The sequence below is a fragment of the Cetorhinus maximus genome, chromosome 35, assembly GCF_964194155.1.
Source record: "Cetorhinus maximus chromosome 35, sCetMax3.hap1.1, whole genome shotgun sequence".
Classification (NCBI taxonomy): domain Eukaryota; kingdom Metazoa; phylum Chordata; class Chondrichthyes; order Lamniformes; family Cetorhinidae; genus Cetorhinus; species Cetorhinus maximus.
The window spans coordinates 300892-317500 of NC_135913.1; the positions used below are offsets into that span (position 1 = coordinate 300892).

Consider the following 16609-nt stretch of genomic DNA (forward strand, 5'->3'; position numbering starts at 1 on the left):
AGAAATCTATCATTCTCAGATTTAAAGTTAACAAGCGATTGAGCGTGAATTGCTGTTTGCAGACGTGTTCCAAACCTCTCCCACCCTCTGTGTGTAGAAGTGTTTTCTTTTAAGGAAGGTTGGCTCTGGTTTTGAGACTGTGCACCCACCCCAGTCCAAGACTCTACCCTGTCCGTTCCCCTTAATAGCTGGAATGCTCCAATCAAATCATCCCTAAATCTTCTAAATTGGAGGAAATACAGTCTTTGTTCATGTCATCTCTCCGCGCAGTTTAACCCCTAGAGTGCATGAATAATTCTGCTAAATGTACACTGCACCCCATCCAAGGCCACTATGTCCTTCCCAAGGTGTGGTGCCCATTACTGAACTCCGTTCTCTAACGTGGCCTCAACCAGGTTCAGCAACAGACTCCTGCTCAACTCCCAGTGACACCAGCGGCAAGAGAGAGAGAGAGAGCACCTGCTGGGCGGGAGAGCTCCGGCTGAAGGGCAAGGCAAGGTGCTGCCTCTGCAGTCAAAGAGTCAGGCTCGCTAGCGGAGGATATGTGGCCAACCTGCAAGGGGGGGGCTAGATGAAGTCTTCATCCAGTGGTGGCACATCCGGAGAGGGGAGAAGGGGGTTTTGTTGGAAAGGGTAACCTTTCCCACTGTGTGTTTGTGTGTGTGTGTGTGCATGTGTGTGCTTTTCTGAGTGTGTGCAAATGTGAATGGGTCTGAGTGTGCAAGTGTGTGTGAATGTGAGCGGATGTGAGTGTGCATTTGTGCATGTGACTGTGTGCGAATGTGAATGGGTGTGAGTTTGCAAGTGTGTGTGTGTATGTGTGAATGTGAGTGAGTGTGCATTTGTGTGTGTGAATGTGAGCGAGTGTGCATTTGTGAATGTGTTTGTGTGTGTGAATGTGAGTGAGTGTGAGTGCATGTCAGTGAATGTGAGTTTGTGTGTGTAAATGTGAGTGAGTGTGAGTGCGTGTCAGTGAATGTGAGTTTGTGTGTGTGAATGTGAGTTTGTGTGTGTAAATGTGAGTGAGTGTGAGTGCGTGTCAGTGAATGTGAGTTTGTGTGTGTGAATGTGAGTTTGTGTGTGTAAATGTGAGTGAGTGTGAATGCATGTCAGTGAATGTGAGTTTGTGTGTGTGAATGAGCGTGAGTGTGTGTGTGTGTGAATATGAGTGAGTGTGAGTGTGAGTGTGCCAGAGGGCGCTGTCCATTGCCCTGTGACCTCTGGGCCTGCTTTGTGTGCAGTGTTATTATTTCACCTGCTCACTTATGCTGCTGTGATATGCTGTTCGTGTCTGACCTTTTTAATCTCTTTTATTTCAGCGTTCGCCAACAGAATTGCTTTGGCTCAGGGTAAGTGTGCCTCAGTCTGGAATGAATGTCAATGGGAGCTGTACAAGAATTGTTTGCAGCCTCTCAGTTATTTCGGAGAGTCTGAGCGGCAGCACAGGAGTTGGGGCCAGGTTCTGACCTATGACTCTGCGTGAGCTGGGGGTCAACTCCAGCTCTACAGAGGGCAATGGGAGACTCTCCTCTCTCTCCCTCTGACAGTGCGGCACTCCCTCAGCACTGACCCTCTGACAGTGCAGCACTCCCTCAGTACTGACCCTCCAACAGTGCAGCACTCCCTCAGTACTGACCCTCCAACAGTGCAGCTCCCCCTCAGAACTGACCCTTCAACAGTGCAGCTCTCCCTCAGTACTCACTCTCTGACAGTGCAGCACCCCCTCAGTACTGGCTGTCTGACAATGAAGCACTCCCTCATTCCTGTCCCTCAGTACTGACCCTCCAACAGTGCAGCTCTCCCTCAGTACTTGACCCTCTGACAGTGCAGCATTCCCTCAGTACTGACCCTCGGACAGTGAAGCACTTCCTCATTACTTGACCCTCTGACAGTGCAGCACTCCTTCAGTACTGACCCTCCGACAGTGCTGCATTCCCTCAGTACTGACCCTCCGACAGCGCTGCACTCCCTCAGTACTGACCCTCCGACAGTGCTGCACTCCCTCAGTTCTGACCATCTGACAGTGCAGCTCTCCCTCAGTACTGACCATCTGACAGTGCAGCACTCCCTCAGTACTGACCCTCCGACAGTGCAGCTCTCCCTCAGTACTGACCCTCCGACAGTGCAGCTCTCCCTCAGTACTGAGCCCCTGACAATGGCCTCTGACACTCCAGTGCATCCTCAATACTGACCTTCCACAGTACTCGCTCACTAACGGCATCCACGTGTGCTGGTAAGGTTTTGGATCTTGAATTCCTGGATTTGAGTTTGAACCCACGACCCTCTGACCAGAGGCTTGTGTGTTATCCACTGAACCTTAACTGATAACACTGTAAGTGTAAATAAAGCTGAATATTCAGACCTCGTCTTCCCCAGTACTCACATTCATGGCCTGTTTTATTTTGTTTTTCAGAATCTTCGATAGCACCAAGTAAAGGTTTGTATCTCCTTGTATCTCAGTCAAATGACAATTAATCAGTTCATTATTCATATTGAAGCTGCTTATTAATTCCTCAATTGTCAAAATCCATTTGTTCTATTCAAATTGTTTAAATTACCTCTAGACATCGCACAATGTGTTAGTGGCAGTTTGTAAAGCATGGTATAATAGTGAAACACATGCACATATACTCAGTCACTCAAATTTCCACACACACTCACATTTCACCCCTCTCACACTCACATTCACACACACATTCTCACCCACTCTCACACACACAACACACACACACACTCACTCACATTCACACGCACACACACACTCACATTCACACGCACACACATTCACACGCACACTCACATTCACATGCTCACATTTATACACACACACTCACACAAACACACACACACACACAAAGTCACATGCATACATTCACACATACTCATATTTGCGCACACAAACTTGCACACACACACACATACACTCAGACATGCTAACATTCACACACACACACATGCTCACATTCACACATGCTTGCACACTCACACTCACTCATATTCACACACATACTCACGCTCATGTTCGCACACACACACACACACTCGCACACGCTCACATTCACACAACCACATGCACTCACACTCACTCACATTTACACACATTCACATGCACAAATGCACACTCACACTCACTCAAGTTCACACACACTTGCACATTCACACAGTCACATTCGCACACATTCAGACACTCAGACACACACTCACACACACTCACACTCGCTCACATTCACACACGCACACACACACTCAGACCCAATCACATTCACGCACTCGGACACACACTCAGAAACACACACACACAAATGCACACTCACACTCACTCACATACACACACACACACATATGCACACTCACTCACATTCACACACACACACAAACACGCTCACATTCACACACATTGACACACTCACGCTCACTCATATTCACACCCACACACTCACGCTCATTCACACACACAAACTCACATTCACTGACACGCACTCACACTCACTCACATTTACACACACACACATTCACACACACAAATGCACACTCACTCACATTCACACATACACACACACACTTGCAAACTCACACCCATTCACATTCGCACACATTCACACACACAAACGCACACTCACACCCGCTCACATTCACACACACTTGCACACTCAGACCCATTCACATTTGCACACACTCAGAAAAGCACACACATGCACACACACACACACACACACACACAGTGGGAAAGGTTACCCTGTCCAACAAACACCCCCTTCTCCCCTCTCCGGATGTGCCACCACTGGATGAAGACTTCATCTAGCCCCCCAATTGCAGGTTGGCCGCACATCCTCCACTAGCGAGCCTGACTCTTTGACTGCAGAGGCAGCACCTTGCCTTGTCCTTCAGCCGTAGCTCTCCCGCCCAGCAGGTGCTCTCTCTCTCTCTCTCTTGCCGCTGGTGTCACTGGGAGTTGAGCAGGAGTCTGTTGCTGAACCTGGTTGAGGCCACGTTAGAGAATGGAGTTCAGTAATGGGCACCACACCTTGGGAAGGACGTATCAGCCTTGGATGGGGTGCAGTGTACATTTAGCAGAATTATTCATGCACTCCAGGGGTTAAACTGCGCGGAGAGATGACATGAACAAAGACTGTATTTCCTCCAATTTAGAAGATTTAGGGATGATTTGATTGTAGCATTCAAGCTATTAAGGGGAACGGACAGGGTAGAGTCTTGGACTGGGGTGGGTGTACAGTCTCAAAACTAGAGCCAGCATTCCTTAAAAGAAAACACTTCTACACACAGAGGGTGGGAGAGGTTTGGAACACGTCTGCAAACAGCAATTCACGCTCAATCGATTGTTAACTTTAAATCTGAGAATGATAGATTTCTATTAGCGAAAGGTGTTGAGGGATATAGGCCAAAGGCGGGGTATGTGGAGTTGGGATACAGAGCAGCCATGATCTCATTGTACAGCAGAACAGGCTTGAGGGGCTGAATGGCCTCCTCATGTTCCTGTGTATCAGGCTCAAGGGATGGAATGGCCTCCTCCTGTTCCTGCTTAATATGCTCGAGGGGCTGAATGGCCTCGTGTTCCTGTGTAACAGACTGGAGGGGCTGAATGGGCCTCCTCCTGTTCCAGTGTAAAAGACTGGAGGGGCTGAATGGCCACCTCCTGTTCCTGTGTAACAGACTGGAGGGGCTGAATGGCCTCATCCTGTTCCGAAGTACTCAGCCTGGTTCTGTAACCTCCCACGCCAGGGAGGCACTGGGCCGATTTGCGTCACCCGATACCTCCCCAACATTCTCCCCAGTCCTGTTCCCGCCCCCGGACTGAGATGGTTTGAGTCAGACAGGAGCCGGGATCCGATTCCGGGCCCTTCAGCTGCTCTCCTAATATGGGCGTGAAAGCGAGCGCTCCTGTTCAGCGCTAACCACTGCCTTCCCCTCGCCCACACACCAGAGCAAAGGCAGACATGAAAAACAACGACGCCTCAAAATCCAAAACTCAGCACATTCTGGATACCACATCACCTCCCATCTAACCCCGCACTGTACCTGTCCTGGGAGTGTTTGATGGGGACAGTGTAGAGGGAGCTTTACTCTGTATCTAACCCCGTGCTGTACCTGTCCTGGGAGTGTTTGACGGGGACAGTGTAGAGGGAGCTTTACTCTGTATCTAACCCCGTGCTGTACCTGTCCTGGGAGTGTTTGATGGGGACAGTGTAGAGGGAGCTTTACTCTGTATCTAACCCTGTGCTGTGCCTGTCCTGGGAGTGTTTGATAGGGACAGTGTAGAGGGAGCTTTACTCTGTATCTAACCCCGTGCTGTACCTGTCCTGGGAGTGTTTGATGGGGACAGTGTAGAGGGAGATTTACTCTGTATCTAACCCCATGCTGTACCTGTCCTGGGAGTGTTTGATGGGGACAGTGTAGAGGGAGTTTTACTCTGTATTTAACCCCGTGCTGTACCTGTCCTGGGAGCGTTTGATGGGGACAGTGTAGAGGGAGATTTACACTGTATCTAACCCCGTGCTGTACCTGTCCTGGGAGTGTTTGATAGGGACACTGTAGAGGGATCCTTACTCTGTATCTAACCCCGTGCTGTACCTGTCCTGGGAGTGTTTGATGGGGACAGTGTAGAGGGAGCTTTACTCTGTATCTATCCCCGTGCTGTACCTGTCCTGGGAGTGTTTGACGGGGACAGTGTAGAGGGAGCTTTACTCTGTATCTAACCCCATGCTGTACCTACCCTGGGAGTGTTTGATGGAGACAGTGTGGAGGGAGTTTTACTCTGTATCTAACTCCGTGCTGTACCTGTCCTGAGAGTGTTTGATGGGGACAGTGTAGAAGGAACTTTACTCTGTATCTAACCCGTGCTGTACCTGTCCTGGGAGTGTTTGACATGGACAGTGTAGAGGGAGCTTTACTCTGTATCTAACCCCGTGCTGTATCTGTCCTGGGGGTGTTTGATGGGGACAGTGTAGAGGGAGATTTACTCTGTATCTAACCCCGTGCTGTACCTGTCCTGGAAGTGTTTGATGGGGGACGGTCTAGAGGGAGCTTTATTCTGTATCTAACCCCGTGCTGTACCTGTCCTGGGAGTGTTTGATGGGGACAATGTAGAGGGAGCTTTACTCTGTATCTAACCCTGTGCTGTACCTGTCCTGGGAGTGTTTGATGGGGACAGTGTAGAGGGAGCTTTACTCTGTATCTAACCCCGTGCTGTACCTGTCCTGGGAGTGTTTGATGGGGACAGTGTAGAGGGAGCTTTACTGTGCATCTAACTTGGGGACACCACAGTTGAGAACTTGGCCACCCTGTGTCTAGCCGTGACCTTGCCCCTCATCCTCAGCACTAATGCACTCCCTTGGACAAATGATCGCCTTTGCTGCTCAGCAAGTGATGAAGTTTAACGGCCCGTGAGATTAACCCTACAGTGAGAGGAACGAACAGCAAGCCATTGACTGCTGGAGCAGATTGAAGCAGTATGTGTGTGTGTGTGTGTATTGCCTTTGTCGTGCTCTGGCCTCACCATGTTCCTTTCCTGCATAACGATTAATCGCTCGCTCTGTGTTCGTAGATTTGAATGGCACAGCTGCACCTCCTACAACAACAGCAAGCGTAGCCAGCGGTAAGTACAGCACCTGCTCAGCTGGTAAAATAACAAGCAGAGCAACTTGCATTGAGTTACTTCACTTAGTTCAAAAAGTCCCAATGTTCCTCACAGGCGCGGTTAGCAAGCTGATGTTTGACATCAAGCCACATGAACGCAAAAATTAGGGCAGGCGACCAGACGCTTTGACCAAGAAATGTCTTTCAAAACTGGCAGCGAGAGTCGGGGGAGGGGGGTGTGCAAGGAGGGGGGGGCTCCAGAGCTCAGGAGGCAGCCAGCAGGAGGCACTGCAGCCTAGGTGGAGGGATTGAAATCAGAGAGGAGGGAGTGGCCAGAATTAGAGCATTGCAGAGATCTCAGAGGGATGTAGGGGCTGGAGGAGGTTACAGAGATAGGGAGGGTTGTAGGGGCTGGAGGAGGTTACAGGGATAGGGAGGGTTGTAGGGGCTGGAGGAGGTTACAGAGATAGGGAGGGTTGTAGGGGCTGGAGGAGGTTACAGAGATAGGGAGGGTTGTAGGGGCTGGAGGAGGTTACAGAGATAGGGAGTGTTGTAGGGGCTGGAGGAGGTTACAGAGATAGGGAGGGTTGTAGGGGCTGGAGGAGGTTACAGAGATAGGGAGTGTTGTAGGGGCTGGAGGAGGTTACAGAGATAGGGAGGGCTGTAGGGGCTGGAGGAGGTTACAGAGATAGGGAGGGCTGTAGGGGCTGGAGGAGGTTACAGAGATGGGGAGGGTTGTAGGGGCTGGAGGAGGTTACAGAGTTAGGGAGGGTTGTAGGGGACTGGAGGAGGTTACAGAGATAGGGAGGATTGTAGGGGACTGGAGGAGGTTACAGAGATAGGGAGGATTGTAGGGGACTGGAGGAGGTTACAGAGATAGGGAGGGATGCAGCCAGGGAAGGATTTGAACCCAAGGAAGGGAATTATACTGTCAAAGTTTTGGTGGACCTGGAGCAACTGTAGATCGGCTGATGGATCACTGAAGCTGACTGCTAACTTGCTGCTAACCTAGCCTGGTTTATGCGCATCCCAGCAGGTCCTCCGAGACTGGGAACTCTATTCCGGCAGTATAAATGAGGCTGGAACTCTATCCCAGCAGGGTACCTGAAATCAGAACTGTCCCAGCGCATGTATGAGACTGGAACCTGATCCCAGCAGGTTACGCGCAGAGTGGGATTAAATCCCAGCAGGATTTAGGAAAGTGAAACGGTCTCCCAGTGAATGTTTGTCTCCTTGTCTCCCGTTTTCCTGTTTTACAGAAATTCGGAAAGTCCAGCTCGGGGATAAGGAGTCCGGATGTTCTGGGCGGCTCACACTGCTGTTAAGCAATGATTCGGTTGTGACCCTGTGCCCTGATGGATTTTCCAGGCAGGAAGCAGACGTGGTCTGCAGGGAGCTGGGATGTGGTTCCGTGCATGCGATCATGGCTGGGAGTCTGTTTGGCAAAGCGACGGAAAGGTTGTGGGGTCAGGGAGTGGAATGTCGGAACCATCCAAGCAAGCTGAGCGAGTGCCACAAAGTCTGGCAGCAGTGCCGCTCGGCCGACAGGGTGGAGATCGTGTGCTCGGGTACGGAAGGATCTTCATCAGTTCTCCACCTCTCTCTCTCTCTCTCTCTCTCTCTCTCATCCGACCCATTTCACAAAGAAACTCCCTCACCAAACCCCTCACTCCCCGCCCACCCCCAACCTCCTCCTGCCTCGACCCTCATCCCATCCACTTCCTCCACTCCCTCTACCCTCATCCCATCCACTTCCTCCACTCCCTCTACCCTCATCCCATCCACTTCCTCCACTCCCTCTACCCTCATCCCATCCACTTCCTCCACTCCCTCTACCCTCATCCCATCCACTTCCTCCACTCCCTCTATCCTCATCCCATCCACTTCCTCCACTCCCTCTATCCTCATCCCATCCACTTCCTCCACTCCCTCTATCCTCATCCCATCCACTTCCTCCACTCCCTCTATCCTCATCCCATCCACTTCCTCCACTCCCTCTACCCTCATCCCATCCACTTCCTCCACTCCCTCTACCCTCATCCCATCCACTTCCTCCACTACCTCTACCCTCATCCCATCCACTTCCTCCACTCCCTCTACCCTCAAGCCATCCACTTCCTCCACTCCCTCCACCCTCATCCCATCCACTTCCTCCTCGCCCCTACCTCAACCCATCAACATCCTCCACCCCCAATCCCCTCATCCCTTCAAATCCCTCCTCCCCCTCTCTCCTCATCCCATCAACTTCCTCCATTCCCTCTACCCACATCCCATCAACTTCCTCCACTCCCTCTACCCTCATCCCTTCAATTTCCTCCACTCCCTCTCCCCTCATCCCATGAACTTCCTCCACCCCCTCTACCCTCATCCCTTCAACTTCCTCCACTCCCTCTACCCTCATCCCATCCACTTCCTCCTCCCCTCTGCCCTCATCCATCCACTTCCGTCTCCTGCTCCCACCCCACTATTTCTCCCTTCCCCTCTTCATTCTCGCTTTCCCTCTCGCCTCTTACTTTCGTCCATTTCCTCTTCCCCATCCCCTGTGCCCCCTCCCATATCTCTTCTTGATTTCATCCAATTTTCCGCTCTCCTCATTCACACTTCTGTTCTCTCTCTCCTGTGGCTCCATTTCTAGCCCGTGCTATATGCTCTCCATCCCTCTTCACCTTTTCTCCCTCTGTTTTAACCCTGTCCCTTTCCCATGTTTCTCTCACTCACTCCCTCTTTGTCTCTCTTTCTATCATCACGCCCTCTCTCTCTTTCCCTCTATTTTCCTTTCTCTCATGCTTCCTGCCTTTACACCACACTCCACACCCTTATCTCCCTTCATCTCTCCTCTTTCTCTATCTCCTCTCACCCTCCCTTTCTCTCCTTCTACCTCCTCCCTCCCTCACCCTTTCTCTCCCCACTTCTCATTTTTTTTTCCATTTCTCTAACCCTTCTTCTCTCCTCTCTTTTCCTCCCTTGGCCCTTGCTCTCTCTTTCCCTCTACATACCTCCATAGCTCCCTTCCTATCTCTGTCTTCTCTTCCCTGCCCTCTCTCTCTCTTAGTATCTCTCTCTCTCTGTTTCCATTCTATCGGTCTCCATGTCTCTCTTGACCTTTCACTCTGTCCCCTCACTTTCTCTGGAGTTTAATGTCTTCTCTTTCTCTCTCTTTCCCTCCCTATCTCCCTATCACTCTCTCTCTCACTCTCTTTCTCTCTCCCCCTTTCTCACTCTCCCCCCTCACTCTCAATCCCCTAGCTATTTAACATTCTCTCCGCCTCTTCCCCTCTGACTCCCTCTATCCCACACTCCATCCCTCCTTCTCTCTGTCCCCCCCCGCCCCCTCTATTTTTCCTTCTCTCCATCCCCCTCTGGTTATTTAATGTCCCCTTTTTTTCTCGCTGGCTCCACAGAAGCACACTTTCAGCTGCAGCTGGTGGGGCCTAGCCATTGCATGGGAGATGTGCAGCTCTACTTCAAAGGCTCTTGGCATTATGTCTCCAATTCAAACTTCAGAGCAAAGGAGGCAGAGCTGGTGTGTAAGAAGCTGCAGTGCGGCCATGCTGTGAGTGTGGACGAGAACACAACAGGAAGACGCCCTACAGTCCGGGTGAAAAACTGGTCCTGCTTATCAGGGGAAGCAAAGGTCTCCGGGTGTCTGGAACAAGTCGGGATTTCAGGCACAGCAACTACCCTCAATTGCTCAGGTGATCTTCAGAAATGGCCGGTGTCTGTAAACGCCAACCCTGCAACTGTACAACCCCGAGCCAGCTGTTCTCCAGCTGGGTTAACAGGGACCACGCGCCCCATAGACTTTCCAAATGACAGACCGATTGGATAGCTGAGGGCTGACTTCACGAGGAGTTGGGATGGGTGGGGGGTGGAGTGGAAATTGCTGAGGCACAAGTGATAACCTTCCAGTCCTCCTTAGACACAGGGGAGGTGCCAGGGGACTGGGGAACTGCGAATGTCACACCCTTGTTCAAACAAGGGGCGCGAGGATAAAGCCGGCAACTGCAGTTTGACCTCAGTGCTACGGAAACTTCCGGAAACTATAGCGTGGGATAAAATCAAGAATCGCTTGAGCAAGTGCGGGATAGTTAAGGAAAGCCAGTGTGGATTGATTTTGGGGAAATCATGTTTAACTAACTTGCGGGAGATTTTTTGAGGGGGTAACAGAGAGGGTTGACGAAGGAAATGCTGTTGATGTGGTGTATATGGATTCTCAAAGGGCATTTGATACAGGGCCACACAACAGACTTGTGAGCACAATTTTAGCTCATGGAATAAAAGGGAAAGTGGGCACTTGGGTGAGAGATTGGCTGAGTGACAGGAAACAGAGAGTAGTGATGAATGATTGTTGTTCAGATTGGAGGAAGGTTTGTAGTGGAGTTCCCCAGGGGTCAATGTTGGGGCCCTTGCTCTTCCTGATGTATATTAATGACCTAGACGGTGGTGTGCAGGACATGACTTCAAAATTTGGAGGTGAAAATAAGATTTGAAACATTGTCAACCGTAATGGGGATAGTCTTGACCATCAAAAGGACATAGGCAGGTTAGTGGATTGGGCAGACAAATGGATAATGAAGTTCAATGCAGAGAAGAGTGAGGTGATTCATTTTGGCAGGAAAGGTATGGTGAGACATTATAAAATAAAGGGAAAGCCTCTAAAGGAGGTGCAGGAACAGAAAGACCTTGATGTATACGTACATATATGCAGAGGTCATTGAAGATGGCAGGGCATGTTGAGAGAGCAGTTAATAAAGCAAACAGAATCTTAGGCTTTATTAATAGGGGCATTGAGTACAAGAGTCAGGAGGTCATGTGGAAATTGTTTAAGACACTAGTTAGACCTCACCTGGAGTACTGCATCCAGTTCTGGGCGCCATACTTGAGGAAGGGTGTGAAGGCGTTGGAGACAGTACAGAGGAGATTCATATGAGTGATTCCCGGGATGAAGAACTGTAGGGAGTTTTACTCTGTATCTAACCCCGTGCTGTATCTGTCTTGGGAGTGTTTGATGGGGACAGTGTAGAGGGAGCTTTACTCTGTATCTAACCCTGTGCTGTACCTGTCCTGGGAGTGTTGGATGGGGACATTGTAGAGGGAGCTTTACTCTGTATCTAACCCCGTGCTGTACCTGTCCTGGGAGTGTTTGACAGGGACAGTGTAGAGGGAGCTTTACTCTGTATCTAACCCCCGTGCTGTACCTGTCCTGGGAGTGTTTGACGGGGACAGTGTAGAGGGAGATTTACTCTGTATCTAACCCCGTGATATCCATGTCCTGGGAGTGTTTGATGGAGACAGTGTAGAGGGAGCTTTACTCTGTATCTAACCCCGTGATGTCCATGTCCTGGGAGTGTTTGATGGGGACAGTGTAGATGGAGATTTACTCTGTATCTAACCCCGTGCTGTACCTGTCCTGGGAGTGTTTGATGGGGGCAGTGTAGGGGGAGCTTTACTCTGTATCTAACCCCGTGCTGTACCTGTCCTGGGAGTGTTTGATGGGGACAGTGTAGAGGGAGATTTACTCTGTATCTAACCCCGTGCTGTACCTGTCCTGGGAGTGTTTGATGGGGACAGTGTAGAGGGAGATTTACTCTGTATCTAACCCCGTGCTGTACCTGTCCTGGGAGTGTTTGATGGGGACAGTGTAGAGGGAGCTTTACTCTGTATTTAACCCCGTGCTGTACCTGTCCTGGGAGTGTTTGATGGGGGCTGTTGCTCACAATGATGATTGATGGACATGGCTTTCTTTACAGAGGGCGAGGGGGCTGTATTCAGATTGGTAGATGGACGTAGCCAGTGCGACGGCAGAATGGAGGTTTTTCACCGGGGTTCCTGGATGCCGGTGTGTTTGAGTGAGTGGGATATTCGGCACCGGGAATTGGTGTGCTCACAGCTGCAGTGCAGCGGACCTGAGACCCGGTGGAATGTGCCGGGAACGAGAGGGAAGAACAGGACTGGCGAGACAACCTGTGTCAAGTGTCACAGCCTGGGTATTAAAACGATGATTCATCAAACAAATCTCTGGGATTGTAAGGAAGTACGGGCCTCGATGAAGCAAATGAACATCACTTGTCCAGGTAGAGTATCAGACAACTTTTCATGTTTGCATTCCAGCCTTTCGTTTCCGGTCAAGGATGTTGGGTGTGTCTGGAATATTGTCCTTATAAGAGGGAGCTTTACTCTGTATCTAACCCCATGCTGTACCTGTCCTGGGAGTGTTTGATGGGGACAGTGTAGAGGAAGCTTTACTCTGTATCTAACCCCGTGCTGTACCTGCCCTGGGAGTGTTTGATGGGGACAGTGTAGAGGGAGCTTTACTCTGTATCTAACCCTGTGCTGTACCTGCCCTGGGTGTGTAATTAAGTTATTATAAGATATTGCTATATATCCTTACTGACCTTATCTGGTGCATTGTTAGCATTGGAGGGGGTGCAATGAAGCTGAACAAGGCTTGGAGAATGGGGAGGCCATTTATTACTTAGAAGGCGCGAGTCCAGGTTGGGGAGAGGAACAAGGACATCTCGCAGTACAAATAAATCAAACACTAAAATTTGAGACACAGTTTAGCAAAGCGATCACAAATTAAACCAAGTACTAGGCTACACTTGTAAAGGGATAGAATCAAAATAAGTGAGGAATTTATGGTAAACCTACATCAAATCTTGATTAGACCACACGTAGAGTATGGTGGGCAGCTCTGGTCATCGTATTGAAAAGATATAAAGGCACTGGAGAAGGGGTAGTGAAGATTTACAAGGATGATACCCGAAATGTGTGGCCATGCGTATCAGGAAACAATTGTGAGGCGGGGTTTCCTCTCTTGAACGAAAGAGGCTGGAGGGGGGTTGACCTAATGGAGGTCTTTAAGATTGGGAAAGGGTTGGATAGAGAGTGGACGCAGAGAGAGAATGCCCCCCTCCTGTCAGGAAGAGCAGAATGAGAGACCACCGATAACAGACACAAGTCAACAAGAAACCCAACGGGAGAAACTTCTCTACCCAGAGAGCTCGCAGCCAGAGGGAGCGGCTGAGGTGAATAGTGTCGAGACATTTAAGGGAAAGCTAGACTAGCGCATGAGGGAGAAGGGAATAGAGGGCCACGACGGTAGATTTGGATGAGGAGACTTAAGTGGAGCATGAACCTCAGCACGGACTGGTTGGGCCGAGTGGCCTTTCCTGCGCCATAGATCCCAGGCAATCCCTCGGGCGAGGGGATAGCTCGGTGAGGAGAGGCTGCGTAAGCTGAGGCGGCATTCCGAGGAGCTTAGAAGGTATGAGAAGTGATCTCGTTGAAGGGTGCAGAGTTCCCAGAAATAATTGCTAATTTACAACGCAAGGTGGAGGCGATCCATCCCATGGTGCTTGACGAAGAGCTATCATGCCTCCCTGTACTAGGCACAAAGCCCTGCAGGTCACCCGCTCTGTCAGTGGATGACCCAAGTCCTTTCTAAATGTGGCAGGGGGTTTTCTGCCTCTACCCACATTTTCAGGAGGTCAATTCCAGGTCCCTACCACCCTGTGGGTGAAAACATGTTTCCTCATCTCCCGTCTAACTCTTCAACCAATTAATGCTTTAAGGATTCTTGGAGGGGGTTGACAAGGTAGATGCTCAGAGGCTGTTCCCCCCCTCCCTCCACGGCTGGTCAGTCTAGAATGAGGTTGTGGGGGCGGGGGGGGGAGATGGGTGGGAACACAGTCTCGAATAAGGGGGTCGCCCATTCCTGACCCGTGATGAGGGAAAATTTCTCCACTCAGAGGGTGGTGAGCCTTTGGAATTCTGTCCCACCCGGGGAGCTGTGGATGCTCAGAAGTTGAGTATGTGCAGGACAGATATTGGTTTCTTTTTTTTGGACACTGAGGGACTTAAGGGGTACAGGAATAGCGTGGAAAGGTAGAGTTAAGGTAAAAGGTCAGTGACCATCTTATGGAATAGCAGAGGAGGCTCGAGGGGCTGAATGGCCTATTCCATCTCCTATTTGCTTTGTTCTTATTTCTTATTACAGGACATTGCCAGAGATTTCCATTTTCCTGAACTGGACGCATTATGATATCTTCTCATTGCCCTTACATGAAGTACTATAAGATATTGTCATATCGCCCCATTACCCTTATGTGGGGTATATGTATTCCAATTACCCTTATTTGGAGTATTATATGTATTGCTATTACCCTCATGTGGGGTGTTATATGTAACCCTATTAGCCTTATGTGGGGTATTACTTGTTTCCATATTACCCTTATGAGGGGTATATTTACCCCCATTAACCTTATCTGGGGTATTATATGTATCCCTATTACTCTTATATGGGGTATATGTCTCCCTATTGTCCTTATGTGGGGTATATGTATCCATATTACCATTACGAGGGGTATTATATGTCTCCCTATTACCCTTACATAGGGCATATTTATCCCTATTACCATTATGAGGGGTATAAGTCTCCCCACTGTGCCTTATGTGGGGCATATCTATCCCTGTTACCCTTCACTGGTGTATTATATGTTTCCCTATTACCTTATGTGAGGTTTATGTCTCCCTTTTACCCTTATCTGGGGTATTACATGTATTCCTAATACCTTATGTGGGGTATAGGTCTCCCTATTACACTTATGTGCGGTACTGTAGCATTTTGCCATCTATCTCTATTACCCTCATGTGGTGTATTATATGTCTCCCTTTTACCCTTATCTGGGGTATTATATGTATCCCTATTCCCTTATGTCCTATCATCCTTACCTGTGGTATATGTATCCCTGTTACCCTTATCTGGGGTATTACATGTATTCCTAATACCTTATGTGGGGTATGGGCCTCCCTATTACACTTATGTGGGGTTTATATGTATCCCTATTGCACTTATGTTGGTTATTATATGTATCCCTATTTCCCTTATATGGGGTATGTGTCTCCCTACCATCCTTACCTGTGGTATATGTATATGTAGGGTATTGTGGCATTTTGCTACCTATCCCTATAGTGGCATTATGATAGGACACTGTCAGCTATCCCTATTGCGCTTATTGAAGTAATATAGGGTGTTATCATATATTTCCAACGCCCTTATAAAAGTGTTATATAATGCTTTTATAGGTCTCCTCTGCCCTTCTGTAGGGCATGTTAGGAACGTATAATTTACCCACAATACAGGATTAAGGACTGAGAGACATCTTAGGTTAGTAGGTCTTATTGAGTCAGTCAGTAAGGTAATGTAGGGCCACCCCGATGTGTGCCGTGTACTGACTGATCCAGGACATCCCAAAGAGGCCACAGGCAGTTCGTCTTGACTGGTTAAACAAACCCGAGCGACGTTAGGTTAAATTCACCCAGAAACTCTTTTGTATCCATGATGGGGTTAACTGTGTGGGCTGAATATGGCCACAGTGTCTTTGTCATGTTCTGTACGCCTGCTGTTCTGTGCAGCGCCTCGTGTCAAGGTTAGCTCTTCCCCCGCCCCCCTGCTTCCGCGGGCTTTCAGCCTCTTACGCCTCCTCTGACCTGCAGTGGAACCGGCTTAGCGGCTGTCAAGTCTGCCTCGCCCTCCGCCCTCCGCCTGCTTTAAACAAAGTGCCCCCCCTCCCACGGCGAAACCCCTCCTGCCCATATCACGTCAGGCAGCTTGCCCGTTTTGCAGAGGGTGAAAGGTCAGAGTCTGACCCATTGACCCCACCCGCAACCCCCTCCCTCCCCTCACCACCCCCCCACCGCCCCCCCCACCCCCCCCCACTACCACCCCCTCCCACCAAACCCCCCACCCCCCTCCCCGCCCCCCCCGTCACCAACCCAGTCTCCCCATCGGACTCCATCTCCTCTGAGTTCACCTGATGCCTGAGAACGGGCGAGCGGGAGGTTTTGGTGGGCGGGGGTCGGCGGGGTGGTTGGGGGGTGGTTGTGGGGGTGGTGGTGGGGGTGGGGGGAGGTCGAAAGGATTCCCTGGAGGGGCGTCAGGCTTGAGGCACTGACCGGCCTCCCCACCGCCTCCCACTGACCTGCTCTTGCCCCTCTGGTTGCTCCCACAGAC

General features: G+C 50.1%; 1 protein-coding gene across 1 annotated transcript in view; it reads left to right on the top strand.

Annotated features, from left to right (window-relative positions):
* LOC144672003 (CD5 antigen-like) overlaps positions 1-16609 on the top strand; it is a 45717-nt gene that overhangs the window by 14206 nt on the left and 14902 nt on the right. Inside the window, exons 2-8 of the mRNA XM_078533938.1 lie at positions 1320-1349; positions 2414-2437; positions 6563-6613; positions 7854-8162; positions 9996-10289; positions 12345-12668; positions 16608-16609. The exon at positions 16608-16609 is cut by the window's right edge and continues 139 nt beyond it. Of these exons, the coding sequence (XP_078390064.1) occupies positions 1320-1349; positions 2414-2437; positions 6563-6613; positions 7854-8162; positions 9996-10289; positions 12345-12668; positions 16608-16609 (1034 nt within the window). The remainder of the gene's footprint in view (positions 1-1319; positions 1350-2413; positions 2438-6562; positions 6614-7853; positions 8163-9995; positions 10290-12344; positions 12669-16607) is intronic.